Raw genomic sequence first — 16,989 nt, 5'->3', positions numbered from 1 at the left:
CAATCAAACAAACAAACAAACTCTTCAGCTTTTCTTCAGCAGCATAATATTAGTATAGATTATTATTATTTAAAGAAAGTTTTTCCTCATCAAAACTACAGTTCCATTCAACCTTAGGGTATTTATAATTGACTGCGGGTTTGTTATTTAAGCACCTACCCACAACTTAAAAGTCAAGGTTTTCTTCTACCGCACATTGACAGCGTTGTTTTCGATTTATATAAGAGAAAGCTATTTTTTCACTATTCGTTAAGGTCCTAGAAATATTTGCAAATGCGTCTTTAGAGAAAGTTTGATTCCAGCTTGCAATGGCACAAGTTGCTTCTGCGCTGGGGAATTAATCAGGAAAAATTTTTCATTACCCCTAGAGCCTTGATAGCCCAGTGGATATGACCTCTGCCTCCGATTCCGGAGGGCGTGTGTTCGAATCCGGTCCGGGCATATACCTCCAACTTTTTAGTTGTGTGCATTTTAAGAAATTAAATATCACGTGTCTCAATCGGTGAAGGAAAAACATCATGAGGAAACCTGTATACCAGAGAATTTTCTTAATTCTCAGAGTGTGTGAAGTCTGCCAATCCGCATTGGCCCAGCGTGGTGGACTATTGGCCTAACCCCTCTCATTCTGAGAGGAGACTCGAGCCCAGCAGTGAGCCGAATATGGGTTGATAATGATGATGATGAGACGAGTAAGAGAGGTATAAGGCAATAGTGAGGAGGTATCGGTGAGATCCTTAGAAGTCCTAATCATCACATAAGCACGAGGGTAGCACATCTCCCTTAGGAGTCGAGTAGAGCTATCTTCGAAATTATCTGCCCCTGTTATCGTAAAGTATCTTAGAAGGAAAATCCCCTGTCAACAAAAAAAGACAGCCAATTTATAATTGTTAGAAAGTTGGTTCTGTGTAAACTTCTATGGTTTGCAGAGTATGTTGAGCCCTCGGTTCTATTTGTTTTGTGGGGCCATTGGTTGGGTTAGGTATATGTTGGATCATAAGGTTTTAGTTTAGGATTGGGTCAATTAAGATTACCGCTGTATTTGTATTTCAAGAGTATCTAAGTAGCTGTCCAAAATACATTTAATAACTACCGAGTACGTTTTAAGGTTATTTTGAATAAATTTAGGTCAAAAAAATAATATTAATGCCCTATTTTAATTAAAGCCTATTAATTATTTATTTTAAGTTTATCTACATTAATATTACAAAGAGAAAATATTTGTATTTTTGTATGTAACGAATAAACTCAAAAACTACTGGACCAATTTCAAAAATTCTATCACCAATAGAAAGCTACATCATCTGGGAGTAACACTCACATAGTACTAACATATAACTACATCTTATCCCCATGTTCCCATGGAAATGTGGCCTACGCGCGTGAAACCGCGAGATAATTATAATTTTAAAACTAGCAATTTGTAAATAGGCACGTAATTAATAGAATATACGTAGATACCTATTAACGTAACATATCAAATGTTATGAATAAAAATATTTTTATGTACTTAGGTAAGTTATTTCATTTAAATAATTTAGAAATATATTTTTATGATTGCAATAAAAACGTGTTTGCTTAATTTAGGCTACAGGAAATAGTTTATTGCTAACATGCAAATATTTTTATGTAAAGCACTCTAATTTCCATTAAGTAAATATACTACACATCTATCTAGGTTATTTATATAATTCTCCCTTTAATTTACGGTATAGCCTTGACTGGAAGAGGCCTTAACCGCAAAGAGTACTTGTTTTAAATAAAATAAAAAAAAAAAACATTTAAAATTATAATGCACGAGTAACACAGTACCAAAAATTGTTAACACTATTAAGAAGAAATAAATGGTTTTTTCATCTATTTTATTTTAAATAGGCTTGACTACAAAAATGGCTGACGGAAAGCAACTAATCCGCACTGCGCAGTTATGGAATGCCCTTCCAGTTTCCGTTTTCCCTACCACATGGGTATATTAAAATCCAGAGTGAAAAGGCATCTTCTAGGCAAGCGCGTTCCACCATAGGCTGCATCATCACTTACTGTCAAGCATGATTGCAGTCAAGCGCTCGCCTATATAATATAATAAAAAAAAATGTTGGGCCTTACTTGTCTAGAAAATGCTTACTCATTCTTCATTCAAAATAGGCAGCAGGAAAAACACGTGCACCGGAAGGCCGTTCCACACTATAGCTGTTTGGATTTGAAATAAGAAAACTGGACTAAGGGCCTGCGATATCTAGACATACCTCATTCTATGAATGCTTTGTCAGCTTATGCTTAAATTTTTTTTGGCTCGTGGGAGGCTTCGGCCGTGGCTAGTTACCACTCTACGGGCAAAGTCGTACCGCTAAGCGATCTGGCTTTCCGGTACGATGTCGAGTATAAACCGAAAGGGGTGTGGATTTTCATCCTACCCCTAACAAGTTAGCCCGCTTCTATCTAAGATTGCATCATCACTTACCATCAGGTGATATTGTAGTCAAGGGCTAAGTAGTATTAGTCTAAGTCTAAGGATAAGTTTAACTTAAAGCACGCTATACATAAATAGTAGATACTAGTGAACTTAGGTAAGTACCTGTATTTTTTCTTCCTTGTAAAGTACCTAAATATTTTAACTTAATAGTGTTATAATTATAAATATTAATAAAACAATAATAATTAAATATTGTAAGAGATAAAATACAAATTATTTACTGAAAGGTAACTTACAAAGTTACTAAATAACACTTAAAAAAATATTTTCAGGTATCTAACATGCGAAACTGCTAAACACTAGTTTGTAAAAGCACGAATGAAAACGAAAGGCTATCACTGAGTCAGAGACTTAGCTTACTAAGCCGGCACCAGTTCACCTTGGCAATGAAAGTGAATTGGACAATGCGAACCAAGCATTTGTATAAAAACCGGAGCACCCCTACGGAAGCTATTCAGTTGCCAGCACATACAGAATAAACATGTACGCTAAGGTGTGTTAATTGATTTAAATTTAAAATTATTATTTTTATAGAGTGTTGATATATAATTATTATAACGTATTTTTTTGTCCTTTACAGTTGATCGTCGCTCTTTGCGCCTTGGGCGTTGCTCACGGCAGTGGTCTATTGGCCGCCGCCCCGGTAGCGTACAGCAGCCCCGCTGTCGTCACCAAGACCATCAGCCCAGCGGTCACCTCGGTCTCCTCATACTCTACCCAGACCGCTCACGCCTCTCCCGTTACCACCTACGCCGCTGCTCCCGTCGCTACTTACGCCGCTGCTCCCGTAGCAACTTACGCCGCTGCTCCCGTGGCTACTTACGCCGCTGCCCCCGTCGCTACTTACGCCGCTGCCCCCGTAGCGACCTATGCCGCCGCCCCCGTTGTCAGGAGCTACGCCGCTCCCGCCTACAGGACTTACGCCGCTGCCGCCCCCGCTGTAGTGACCAAGACCATCTCTCCAGCCACCACCTCTTACTCGTCCTACTCGACCTCCACCTCTCACGGCTCCCCCGTCGCCACCTACGCCGCCGTCGCTCCCGCGGTAACCTCATACGCCGCTCCCGCCGTCGCGTCCTACGCCGCCCCCGCCATCACCTCCTACGCCGCTCCCGCCTACGCTAGGACCTACGCCGCCCCAGCTGTAGCCACTTACTCCGGTTACTCCGGAGCGTACGCTTCCCCCGTCGTCTCCACTTACGCCGCGGCCGCGCCCGTGCTCAGGTCGGCTGTGTCGTACTCCGCTGCGCCCGTCGCCTACAACGCCCACGCTGCCTGGTAAACTGAATCACTAAAACTTGTACCTGTAAATATTAACTATAATAAAATGACTTCTCGATAAGTAAAGTTACTTTGTTGTTTTATTGGTATTTACTTGACTTGATTAATAACTGTAGGTTTTCAGATTGTTTTTGTAACGGTTGCCTGTGACTCACAGTCACATAACATATCAGTTATTAGAACCATATTACAACACAATAATAAAATTAAAAAAAATACGCATTAGAAACATTGATAGCAGTATCCTGATATGAATTGTATCGTTAGTTCAGGTAATCTTTAAATCTGTTACAAGATAAATCTATCCAAAATTTGTAGTTTCTTAGTTCTAAAAAAATAAATATTGTTTTATTAAAAGGTTTTTGAGGCGGATACATGTTGGTTAAAAAAAGGAACAACTATTAATTAGTTACTCTATAAAATATCTATCGATTGATCAAGATCTATTAATCATTCACTTTAAGCACCTATGGGTTTAATTATAATGTCTTAGATAAGTTTTTGAATATAAATTATTTAGATATTCTTAAAAACCAGAGCACCTATTGACCTTCCCGAGTGTACTCAGAATGAGGTCAAGTTCCACGTGTCAGAACACGTTTTAGATTTCAATGATATCTTAATTTATATCATTAATAAAGTCTTTTGAGAGAGATTCTGAGAGGAGACTAGTGCTCAGCAGTGCGCCGAATATGAGTTGATAATTATGCATAAAGTCTAAACACATGTTTTGTCATGTAAAACCTCTATCTCAGGATCCTTATCCTGACAGAGGTTTTCCAAACTTAATTCAGGGTCCTCAGTACTATTCTAAAGAGACTTATTTTGACTATTAATTTAATTTAATTTTTAACATGGATTGTTGGACTAAGCATCATCATTATTACAACCCCTATACATGCGACACACTTTTGAGCGCGAGTCTCCTTTTAGAATGAGCGGGGTAAGGCTAACAGTCCATCACACGTGTCCAATGCGTATTAGCAGACTCATACGAAGAGAATGAAGAAAGTTCTCAGGTATGCAGGGTTTGAAACACGTGACATTTCTGACGGCCTCCATGGCGCAATGGTACGCGCGGTGGATTTATAAGACGGAGGTCCTGGGTTTGAACCCCGGCTGGGCCGGTTGAAGTTTTCTTAATTGGTCCAGGTCTGACTGGTGGGAGGCTTCAGTTAGTTACCACCCTACCGAAAAGACGTACGCCGAGCGATTTAGCGTTCCGATACGATGTCGGGTAGAAACCGATAAGGGTGTTGATTTTCATACTCCTCATAAGAAGTTAGCCCACTTCTATCTTAGATTGCATCATCACTTACCATCAAGTGTTATTAATGAAAAGTCATGCAAGCCACTAAGCTACCATGTCATTAATGAAAAGGTAAGCTCAGTAATTCAAAGCCTGACCGGGACTTGAACATAAGCTCGTAGTTCAATTAAAATCAATTTAATCTCATTAAAAAAATCTGAAAGAAAGTCAATATTTTTTGCATTATCCTAAAGTAAAAAGCTAAAGCTGTGATTGACTGCTCGTAATTTAATTATCTTCAATTTGTAACGTTGATTTGAAACCACACACACTCGTCGATTTTATTTATGTGTATTCAGTATTGACGATAAAAATAATTAATTAAAATTGAAGTATGCAATTGCCCTTAAACGAATTAATAATTTTATGTAGCAAAGCTACAAATCACTATTAATTAAAATTTTAGCTATTAAAAATCGAAACCGGGGTAATAATAGACATAAAGGTCATACAAATTAGTACTTTAATATAATATACCTTTGAAATGAAAATCTCATTTTCTGTGTAGATTTCTGGTAATATCTCAGACTAATTATTGTATAGGACCTGCCTCGCTAGATGTTATTTTTCTGTCAAAGTATATGATCAACGATCTAATGCGATTATAAAAACTGTATCTATAGAATCGATGTTAAATAGTTGTAATCGTCTTCGTCGGTTAAAGAGCTACGTAAAAATACTGTTTTGTGTAATTAAATTGTGTAAAAACTTCTAGTTTAGTATAAGATATATACCAAACCTAAGCTCGTTTTCCTCAGAAAATGACAGACAATTTTGTTCGTAACTATGAGTGCGATACAGGTCCTTCTATAATTGGTCTGAGGGTAATATGGATATTTTGTGTTTTTATTTACAAACTGTTTCTGTTCCGTATTTGGAATAACTTTGTTATTTATAAAACAAAAACATAGATAATAAACAAAAAGTCGATTTTTTTCTAAAAATCTTAAAAATGCCGTAACTTAATAAAGCTTAAGTTTGGGGTAGAGTCTTACATACACAAATTAGTCAGAATGATTGAAACTATAACCCTCTAAAGGATCTAGGTTGACTTAACCTGTAACCCTGTATAACCCCATTTCTTCAATTATACCTACACTACATATTGTGACACAAAATTACTCGCTGCGTAGTCTGTATTCCCGCGATAAACTAAAAATTTTAATCCGTTTTTAGGATTACGTACCTTAAAAAGAAAAAAATGAACCCTTCCCGTCTACGGTCCCATGAAGCTGTAAAAAAATTCAAATTTCACAGTTTACGTTTAAAAATATACGGCCGTTTACTCAGCAAAAAACACGTATTTCGACACTCAAGGAAATCAAAACTTATAGGATAGGTACTTCCCTTTGATCTAGAACTATAAAATTTGGCAAATAACATCATTATAGACCAAAAGTAAAGAATTTCGGTTATTTATTTTTTAAGTTTTAATTTGTAATTAAATCTTAAAAAACAAGTGGTCTGAAATTTGGGGAAGCACCAAAACTGCTTTATTAGATTCCTGAACTATTTATGATGAGCCTACGTACGAAAACCTCGGTGGGCGAGCCCGATTCGCACTTGTCCAGTTTTTCTGTTATGAACACAGTGATAGTTACACGTGGATGGCTTAAGTTTGTGTCATTATAATCATCATCATCAAATTATTTAAATAACCAACTATAGGGCCAAAACTTATTGGAGACGGGATTTAGAGTTCAGAGCCAAGACGGTGGTACTGGAAGCTCGCAATTAGCTTCGCTCATTTCTATTTTCACTTACGGATCTAAGACTTGGTCGCTAACTATTTATGGGCTTCATTAGAAGAGTCACATAGCGGGCGATGAAACGAGCTGTACTCTGAGTATCGTGATCGAATCAGAAATTAAGCAAAGTCAACGACATAGCTCAACAAGTTACGAATGGGCTCGTAGTTTGAAGAGCCGAAGTTACACTAATGTGTCAGTATTCTATGCAACTTTGCCATAACAATTATCAGTAATGATGATTGTTGGAGATGACTAAAAAAATTACAGCGAATTGTAGATTTCATGGCGTTTGCCGCGTAAATAGGAATTCCATATTTCTTATTTTGCTAATAAGGGATATTCGTGTCTTAAAGGTCATAAGCCTTTAAGATACAGGCTTACAGTAGTGTAAGGTCCATTATGTCATTGTAAAATCTAGTGTGTATTTTTAATAAATATTTGTTATTCTTATTGACAATATCTCAATCCTCCAAGAATTAGGCATCAAACAGCGTCATTCATCCATCGTCCAGTGTCGTATACTTTCTTTGGACACATCACACGACGAAACATCACGTTAATAGAGTGACTTGTGGTGGACTTAAAGGTACAAGATCGCGTGGCATGTTTGTAATCTTGTACATATGTATTCTGTGCTAATGCGCTGGACTAACCAAATCAAAACCGCTCTTCATAATTCGTTCCAGGAATATGCTAGGAGAGCTATACTGCGGGAGTAATGGCGACGGATCGTAACGCTTGCACCACCTCTAAATAAAGATCATGATCACTCTGTCAAGAGTGTAGCGATATTATTCTTTTAAATTACATTATTCCTATTGAAATTACGCATAGCTTGCGTTCACATCAATTCGGATTAATAATAATTTTTGTTTGTTTAACTTGAAAGTGTACGAAAGGGTACAATCAGTATTCCGCCGATCCATATATGCGTTTACTCAATAACTGCTCCTTGTTCGCCTTGGCAATGAAAGTGGAAATGAAGTGATAAATAAAATGTGGATGTAAATTTTTTCGTATAAAAACCAGAGCAATTGGTACGGATATTACTCAGTTATCTCACTCAGTAACATTAACATGTACGCTAAGGTGTGTATCTTATTTAAATTTTTAATTATATAAATAAATAATTGTCATTGTAAATTTTTCAGGTTAAAATCTTTATTTTTGATCACAGGTAATCATCGCTCTGTGCGCCGTAGGGCTTGCTCGCGGCAGTGGCCTATTGGCGGCCGCTCCTCTTGCATACAGCAGCCACGCTATCGCATCACCCGCCATCGTGGCCAAGACTATCACCCCCGCGGTCTCCTCTGTATCTTCTTACTCAACCCATACAGCGCACGCAGCCCCCGTTGCAACTTACGCCGCTGCCCCGGTCGTCAACACTTACGCCGCTCCCGCCATCAGGAGTTACGCCGCTCCCGCCATCAGCACTTACGCTGCTCCCGCCATCAGCACTTACGCTGCTCCCGCCATCAGGACTTACGCTACTCCCGCCATCAACACTTACGCCGCCGCCGCGCCCGCTGTGTCTTCTTACTCTTCCTACTCCACTCAAACCGCTCACGGTGCTAGAGCAGTTGTCGCCCCCGCTGTCGCCGCGTACGCCGCTCCCGCCATCACCTCTTACGCCAGGACTTACGCCGCCCCCGCTGTCACATCGTACGCCAGGACTTACGCCGCCCCAGCTATCGCCTCCTACGCTAGGACTTACGCCGCTCCCGCTGTCGCCTCTTACTCCAGAGCGTACGCCACTCCCGTCGTCTCCACTTACGCTGCCACCGCGCCCGTGCTCAGATCAGCTGTGTCGTACTCCGCCGCGCCCGCCGTCTCTCACATTTCCTACAACGCTCACGGCGCCAATTACGCTTGGTAATAAGTTCCTCTTAATGCGAAAATTATAGACAATGTATAAATAAATAAAAAAATGTTAATGTTCTAATATACTGTTTTTTTTTCTGAATTTTATACAACGTCTCAGCAACGAGTACCATACCATAAAAGCAAAGTATCGGAAAGGTGCAAAACAACCTTTTTAATATTTCATAAGACAAAGCTCGCTGTAAGGCATCCAATTCGACTTTTATGAGCGCCTTCTTAGCTACTGCGAGCATAGTTTATGATCATAATTCTAGTAAACATTTGTATTCATTGGCTACTATAATATTTTAAAGCATCAAGTCGAATCTACATACGTCTAGAAGAACAATATACGAAATTTTCCATTAAAGCTATCTTACTCTATCTACTTACTCGTAAGCTGTAGGCATATGCATTTCATGTTGTTTATTGCCAATGCGAAACGATAAATTATTTAAAACTCGATCTAGGGACGTTTATATATTAATGGCACAGTACCTTCCATATTCAGGAACACGATACTTATAATATTTACGACCTTACGAAATTGTCGTGTCTATAGAATAAAATCTTTTCGACGCCTGTGCGAAAATTTTCGTAAAGGAGACCAACTATGTTTCATACATTGCAGGCTAATTCACTAACTTTGACTTATGCTAGTTGACATCTACGAAATTGAGATTTCTATGTAACAAATGTCATCCGGTGCTTGCTGGTGGATATCATACAGTATGTAGATGACATTTCTTAACTGATTTGTTGTTTATTTTAATAGGTTTATATTATAGATCAATATAGTGAATAGGCCAGCAGAAATTTTAATGAACCGTTACAAATTAGTGTCATTTATTAACCGATTTCTAAAAAGGAGGAGGTTCTTAATTCGTCGCAATGTTTTGTTAAATATTTAACAATATATGTTTTAGACTGGTTTAATTTCAGTTTGTTTGACATTTGCATAATCAAGTTATTGTAATATGCAAGTATCTACATTATAATGCACAATTTAAACCAAAAACACACATTCCAAAAAATATTAATAACTGTGAATGGGGATGATGACTAAGTTTGAATATATTGATTTTTATGATACGTTCGGGTAAATAAGGTCAATGTTAACTAATTTATACATAAAAAGCAAAGATTGTCTGGATATTTGCATAATAAATAAGATTATAAAATTTCAAAATCAATAAATTTTTTTTATCGTAATTAGATGAAAATTCATACAGTTTTAGGTTTTAGCTTTCTTACATTAAATGTGACATTTTTCAATAAATGAACTATAAACATAAACGCACAAATAACAAAGAGATCAGCGAGCCAACGACGTCACTAAATCGTGCCATTTTGTATGGAGCGTTTTTCAGGGATCCGCGGCAGTGCCGCAAATCTGACCCTTTAAATCCCTGTTGCTCCGAAAGTAATGATCGCAGATACCCTGTTACTTTTACAAAATTGCTTTGCTATTAGTATACTCTTAATTTATATACAATTTAAAAATCTGTCATCATCCCTATTCCAATTATTTTTGGTGCTTTGAATTATTATAAAATAAAGGGCCCAAAATCGTCGGTCTCCTTAATGTTTCCATTAAGGAATGATAGGAAAACGTGTGTGTTATGAATAACTTAATTACTCTACAAAGCTAACAAAGTTATGAAATTATCCTTTATCGTCAGAGTGTGTTTAATCAATGGAATATACAAACAATAACTTTATTAAAATACAATATGGGTATGAATTATTAATAATTGGTAGTGCATTAATAATTTTGTGATGAGAATTATTTTCTCCGTGACATTGTTATTAATTAGCTCGTTAGCGTCGTCAATGTTGTAAAAAAAGAAAATGTAATTGTAAAAATAATAACTAATTAACTACGTTGTTTTAATTAAAAGTACTTAATAATTAATTTATTGAGAAACAAGTTGTCCCAAGAATTAAGTATGCCCGAAGTGTTCCTTTGTACTGGGACCGTTAACCACTTAACATTAGGTAGGTAACATCTGCCCCTATCCGAGATCGGAGAAATATTTATTAGTTTACCACGCAATCCCTGCCTTCTCTTCTCCTGCCACAAGATAAAAGTTTAAACTGTCAAATACCTCAATGGGATGATTTAGTTAGACTGTTCAGTTAAAACTGAAGGTCTACAGCTAAGTAGCAGTTGAAATTTTCACAGATGATGTATTTCTGTTGCCGCTATTATAAGAAATACTAAAAAACAGAATTATATAAATATTTAAGGGGGCTCCCTTAAAATTGATTTTTAACTGATACAGAACTCTTCGTGCGCGAGTCCGACTCGCACTTGACTGGTTGTATTTATAAAATTACAAAGTCGGCATTTCTTGAAAATGTAATCTTCATTTTGGTCAAACAAATACCTAAGAGCCCCCGCTCACTTACAACTTTTAGTTGGCCGATTACAGAACAGGTATAGCGATGTATGACAGCCCGCACATCTGTCCAACTAAATCGTCCAACTAAATCACGCACAATTAAAAAGTCGTCCAACTATCGGCCAACTAAAAATTGTCAATGAGCGGCCACCCTAACCCTTAATTAATACAAATAAAAGAATGTCAAAGTACTCTGACATTCTACCTTTTGCGTGCAATTTCTACCTGTAATACTTGCCTCAGATTTGCTCCACTTCGTTATTAATGCGAGCTGGGAGTAGGTACATATGCATTATGTATCGGCTCATGTAATTGCCCTCAAATGACGCAATTTCGATTTAAAATTTCATATGAACTAGGTCGCAACACATAAGGTTTTCGGCAAAGCCTGTACTATAATTTATTATCGCTTATGCCTATCTGTATTTATGATCTATTCTTTAATAGGTAGGTGTTATTAGTTACTTGCTTGTATACTTCCCATCCAGTTATTGATTTTCGTAAGCAAATACTTGAATGGAGTTTCACTATACGATTGTGTACTTATATAAGTAAAATAAAAAAGCCTTATATTTCTAGTTGATTTTTATATTTCCATTTTTGTGAATTTACCTATAACAAATTAGTATTTAATAAAGTATTTAATTTAACTAATTATAAGGTATTTAATTTAAACTATATTGCTGTAGCCGTACAGGCAAAGGCCTCCTCCAAAGATTTGCATTTTCCCCGGTCTTTAGTAATTTGTAGCCATTGTGGATCTGCATTTTTTTTTTAAATTATCGTCCCATTTATGGTCTACTTCTGTCGCGTAGTCAAACTATCTGTCAGTAGGTTATTGAAAAGCACATAAGAGCAGAAAGATAGATTTTCCTAACGTAAGTAAGCGGGATAGTGGATAGATAGGTTATGAAAACGGCCGTAAGCCTAATTGAAATAAATGAATTTGACTTTCAATTTATGCTAGACCGTGGAAAGCATGAGCACACAGAATATCATGTGTTAACGATGTTCAGATTTAACAAAATTCAGGCACATTTCTATTGAGTTTAACATGTCTTAGCTATCACTAAGTTGGACCCAGCTACCTACACGTTGTTCTAAATTGATTGATAGTTTGCACCTGCTTTTGTCTAGTTCTAGCGTCATTTAGCATGAATCATATTAATGTCAGCCACTGACGATCAATTAATCTCACTTACCTACAGCGTAACAAGTAAATAATATATAACTAGTGAGTTTCCATACGTGGTTAAAAAAAATTCATCATTATCATTATCAACCCATATTTGGCTCACTGCTGAGCTCGAGTCTCCTCTCAGAATGAGAAGGGTTAGGCCAATAGTCCACCACGCTGGTCCAATGCGGATTGGCAGACTTCACACACGCAGAGAATTAAGAAAATTCTCTGGTATGCAGGTTTCCTCACGATTTTTTCCTTCACCGTTTGAGACACGTGACATTTAATTTCTTAAAAAAAAGAATTATAAAAATTGACGAACTTAATTGTAACTTGTAAATAACATAATTAACGAAATTTAAACGACGAAGTTATGCGCGAACACACATAACAAAAATATATATATACACGGTCGAATTGAGAAACCTCCTCCTTTTTTGAAGTCGGTTAAAAATGCATACAACTGAAAAGTTACAGGTGCATGCCCCGGACCGGATTCGAACTCACACCCTCCAGAATCGGAAGTAAAGGTCATATCCACTGGGCTATCACTGGGCTAATATATGGTTATAATTTTCCAGTGATAAACCGGGAGACAAGCTCACTAAATACACAAATCTCTAAAACATGATATTAATTTCGAGCGACCGGTCAATTTGTTAGAATTGGGTAACTGTTGAATTAATATCTAGTACATGCATACATAGGCGAACCGGGCATTATCACCCTGATATTGTTGCTAGGACATAGGGTTTTAGGTCCCTAGTTGCATATCGTGTCTTCCGAAAACTGACCTTATTCTAAAAACCAAAAGGTACATTTTTCTGTATCAAAGAATTGAGCTTTGTATTGCAATAAGCTTCTGTAAGCATAAAGTACCTGTCCATTCAGTTTAGTATAAAAGTCGATTGCGTGTGTTTTCAAAGTTACTCAGTAAATAGAATCCATAACCCAAACATGTATTCCAAGGTACGAGATATATTTTTATTTTCCAAAAAATACTCGTAACAAAGTAAAATCCACATGTTAATTATTGAAATTCTTATAAAACTGATTGTTATTAGTTTTCCACTGCGATTGTGTTGAATTAAAAAAGGGCTTGTTCGTTTTAATGGTATTTAGTTAACTATATTAGCCCACTTTCTTTTAGACCGGCCTCCGTGGCGCAGTGGTATGCGCGATGGATTTACATGACGGATGTCCTGGGTTCGATCCCGGGTTGGGCCGATTGAGGTTTTCTTGGTCCAGGTCTGGCTGGTTTCGGCCGTGACTAGCTACCACCCTACCGACAAAAACGTACGATTTAGCTTTCCGGTACGATGTCGTGTAGAAACCGAAAGGAGTGTGGATTTCATCCTACTCCTAACAAGTTAGCCCGCTTCCATCTTAGATTGCATCATCACTTACCATCAGGTGTGATTGTAGTAAAGTGCTAACTTGTAAAAAAAATAAGTTTAACGATTCTTATGTTCACTAAAGCTTCAATAGCTGAACGGTTAGAGTGGACCGACTCATCACCCGTTGGTCTATTGTCGTACCTAATACAGTCTTTTTTTTTTTAAAAGAGTGCCGTGTGTTTTTCACATTATATCCCCTATATAGAACAAAATTTTCAACAGATACACTTTGCAGGACTCTAACAATGCTTTCTTTTCAGGTTATCATTTTCCTTTGCGCCGCGGGGATTGCTTCCGCTGGCAACTTATTGCATGCGGCCCCAGTGGCGTACAGCGCACCAGCCGCGTCCGTATCTTACTCTACAACTACCACGTCCCACGCTGCCCCAGTAGCATACGCAGCGCCAGCGGTATCCTACGCAGCACCAGCGGTATCCTACGCCGCGCCAGCGGTTTCCTACGCCGCACCTGCGGTGTCCTACGCATCGCCCGCTGTGTCTTACGCAGCGCCAGCGGTGTCTTACGCCGCTCCGGTAGTTGCCAAGGCAGTTGCACCCATTGCTTCATACTCTGCCGCCCCATCAGTGTCTCATCAATCTGTGTCTATTCAAACTAGTCCTGTAGCGTACGCAGCCGCCGCTCCTGTATTAAAGAGTTATGCTGCACCCTTAGTAACTAGGACGTACGCTGCTGCCGCTCCTGTAGTAAGGACGTACGCTGCTCCTGTTAGTACTTATGCTGCTGCTGCCCCAGTCCTTGCTAGGAGTTATTCAGTTCCTGCGATCTCCGCGTATGCTGCACCTGTAGCTCGTACAGTTTCGTACGCTTCTCCAGTGTCGTATGCTGCTCCTGCCATTTCGACGTACGCTGCTCCCGCTGTCTCTTACGCCGCTGCTCCAGCTATCTCCGTCGGATATGGTGGCCACGGATGGGCTGGCAACGGATGGGCCGGCAACGGATGGGCTCGCAATGCATGGGGCCACGGATGGTAAAAAAATAAGAAGTGCATTTTGTAAATACGTACGTTCTAACTAAAAGTAATTAAGACATAAATTGTTGATTAATTATTATTATAATTGTTATGGGCTGAAATTAAATTAAATTATTAATTGAAAAGAATTTTAATTTATCTTTTATTTTTTCACATTCTGTGCTCCAGCTAATTTATATAAGTCGTGTTATTTATGAAACGATTAGTAAACCAATCGTAACCCTTTTCAACCTACGTGATAATTAGGTTGACTTTTGCACACTTTTCATATGAGAAACATTAAGCAAACGTCACATAATTTTATCTATATCTAATATTGTTATCTATATCTATACTAATAATATTAAGAAGTAAAGTTTGTGGTATTGTACAGGGTAATTTCTGGTAATAGGTTCAGAAGATGAACCAATTTTCAAAATTCTCTTAGATAAGTACCACTAGAATGCCATGGTAATTTTGGATGTCATAGACTTACTTTTTTTCCCGTACTCCTACGGGAACACGAATTACGCGAGTGAAACTGCGGGGCTACTGCTTGTTTTTTATATAGTATACACGCATCATTCAATTTCGTTTAAAATTTCCATCCGTTCTGTATTTCAAGGAAGCTAAATTGGATGAAGACAACTCTTCAGATTCAGATTTGGGTGGTTTCGGCCGTGGCTAGTTACCACCCTACCGGCAAAGACGTACTTACCGCCAAGCGATTAAGCGTTAGAGTAGCGAAAGGGGTGTGGATTTTCATCTCCTCCTAACAAGTTAGCCCGCATCCATCTTAGCATTGCATCATCACTAACCATCATTATGTGTGATTGTAGTCCAGGGCTCACTTGTAAAGAATAAAAAAAAGACAGAGAATGCTGATGTACCTATATTTAGACTAACTTTTAAAAATTTCATATTAGGAAATCATAATGATTATTGATTGATAGAATCGATTCTCAGGTGACGAATTTACACATATTATAATTTTGGAATGTCAACAGACTATTAAGCAATGTTTCAAAAGAAGCCAATAACGTAGTACTCAGACAAGCCAGCGCTGGCCTTTTCTGTGTTGTTTAAATGAGACCAACCGAATTTATTTCATTCCTGCAGGGCTAGCACGGGCAAGGGAGAAATTTATCCACGGGGAGAGGATAAAACGTTTATCCCCCACACTCGTTTTATCCACTCACCGCGCATGGGCACGTCGGTGGATATAATATCCCCGGTGGATAAACGGAGGGAAAGACTTGTCAACCCATTTGTATATCTATACTAATATTATAAAGAGGTAAAGTTTGTAAGTTTGTAAGTTTGTCACATTTTTTAAATGGGGTAATCTTCGGAACTACTGGTCCGATTTTAAAAATTCTTTCACCAGTAGAATGCTACATTATCGGGGAGTGCTATAGGCTATATTTTATATTAGTATCATATATATTAGCCGAGTTAACACAGTTTTTTGTCATACAGGTCGGACTGAAAATCCTCTTAAACAGACTTATTCGCATGCGCTGCCTTAACTATTGCGTAAAATTTAAATTAATGTATGGAGACTTTATGTATCTTTAAAAGTTCAACAAAAAAGTCCGCGACACCATATATCTATCTTCTATATATTAGCAGATATAGTAACTTTTGTGTTTTAAAAATTATTAATTTTATATACTTAGGTTCACGTCATTATTTATACAACTAAACTTTAATCCTTATTAAAATAAATTATTTAATAATCACAAGGATATGATGGTGATAAGATTTGCCCTTTACAGTATGTTAATTACTTAAATAGTTTCGGAGATAATACAAAATTTCTAAAAGACGCAGAAATTCCGCTATATGTCGCCCGGCGCTTTCATTTACGTAGTTCCCGTTCCCGTGTTAATATGGGGGTCAAATATAGCCTATGACACTCGCAAATAACGTAGCTTTCTATTGGTAAAACAATTTTCCAAATCGGTCCAGTAGATCCAGAGATTACCTCCTACAACCACACGAACTTTACCTGTTTATATTATTAGCATAGAAGTCTATTTCTCTTGGTCATACCACCACTCTCGAAGGACTGGACCGATTTTGCTAAGGGTAGGAGTAAGATAGAGAAGTTACAGGGTAGGGTAGGGTACGGGTAGGGAAGCGTAGGGGTAGTGTAGGGGTAGGGTAGGTTTAGGGCCGGGTTTACGGTAGTGGTAGGGTAGGGGTAGAGGTAGGGTAGTGGTAGGGTAGAGGTACGGGTAGGATAGGAAAGTGGTAGTGTAGGGGTAGGATAGGCGTGAGATAGGGGTACGGGTGGGATAGGGGTAGGAAAGGGATAGGGTACGGGGAGGGTAGAGGTAGGATGGGGGTAGGGTGTAGGTAAG

General features: G+C 38.1%; 1 protein-coding gene across 1 annotated transcript; it reads left to right on the top strand.

The window, feature by feature from the left end:
- Positions 1 to 2,805: 2,805 nt before the first annotated feature.
- On the top strand, positions 2,806 to 14,772 carry LOC112057310 (calphotin). The gene is made up of 6 exons (XM_052885141.1): positions 2,806 to 2,963; positions 3,051 to 3,749; positions 7,841 to 7,900; positions 7,989 to 8,683; positions 13,153 to 13,225; positions 13,914 to 14,772. Exons 1-6 carry the CDS (start codon positions 2,952 to 2,954, stop codon positions 14,643 to 14,645), a joined length of 2,271 nt encoding a protein of 756 aa, XP_052741101.1. The 5' UTR covers positions 2,806 to 2,951; the 3' UTR covers positions 14,646 to 14,772.
- Positions 14,773 to 16,989: the final 2,217 nt, after the last annotated feature.

This window comes from Bicyclus anynana, chromosome 13 (genome assembly GCF_947172395.1).
Source record: "Bicyclus anynana chromosome 13, ilBicAnyn1.1, whole genome shotgun sequence".
NCBI lineage: Eukaryota > Metazoa > Arthropoda > Insecta > Lepidoptera > Nymphalidae > Bicyclus > Bicyclus anynana.
This window is presented reverse-complemented; position numbering and strand designations above follow the sequence as displayed.

Excerpts from the sequence above, each read along its gene's own strand:
- LOC112057310 (XM_052885141.1), top strand. Across the intron at positions 3,750-7,840 it reads ACAACGCCCACGCTGCCTGG|AGCAATTGGTACGGATATTA; the intron begins TAAACTGAATCA and ends TATAAAAACCAG. Across the intron at positions 8,684-13,152 it reads CACGGCGCCAATTACGCTTG|TATAAAAGTCGATTGCGTGT; the intron begins GTAATAAGTTCC and ends CATTCAGTTTAG.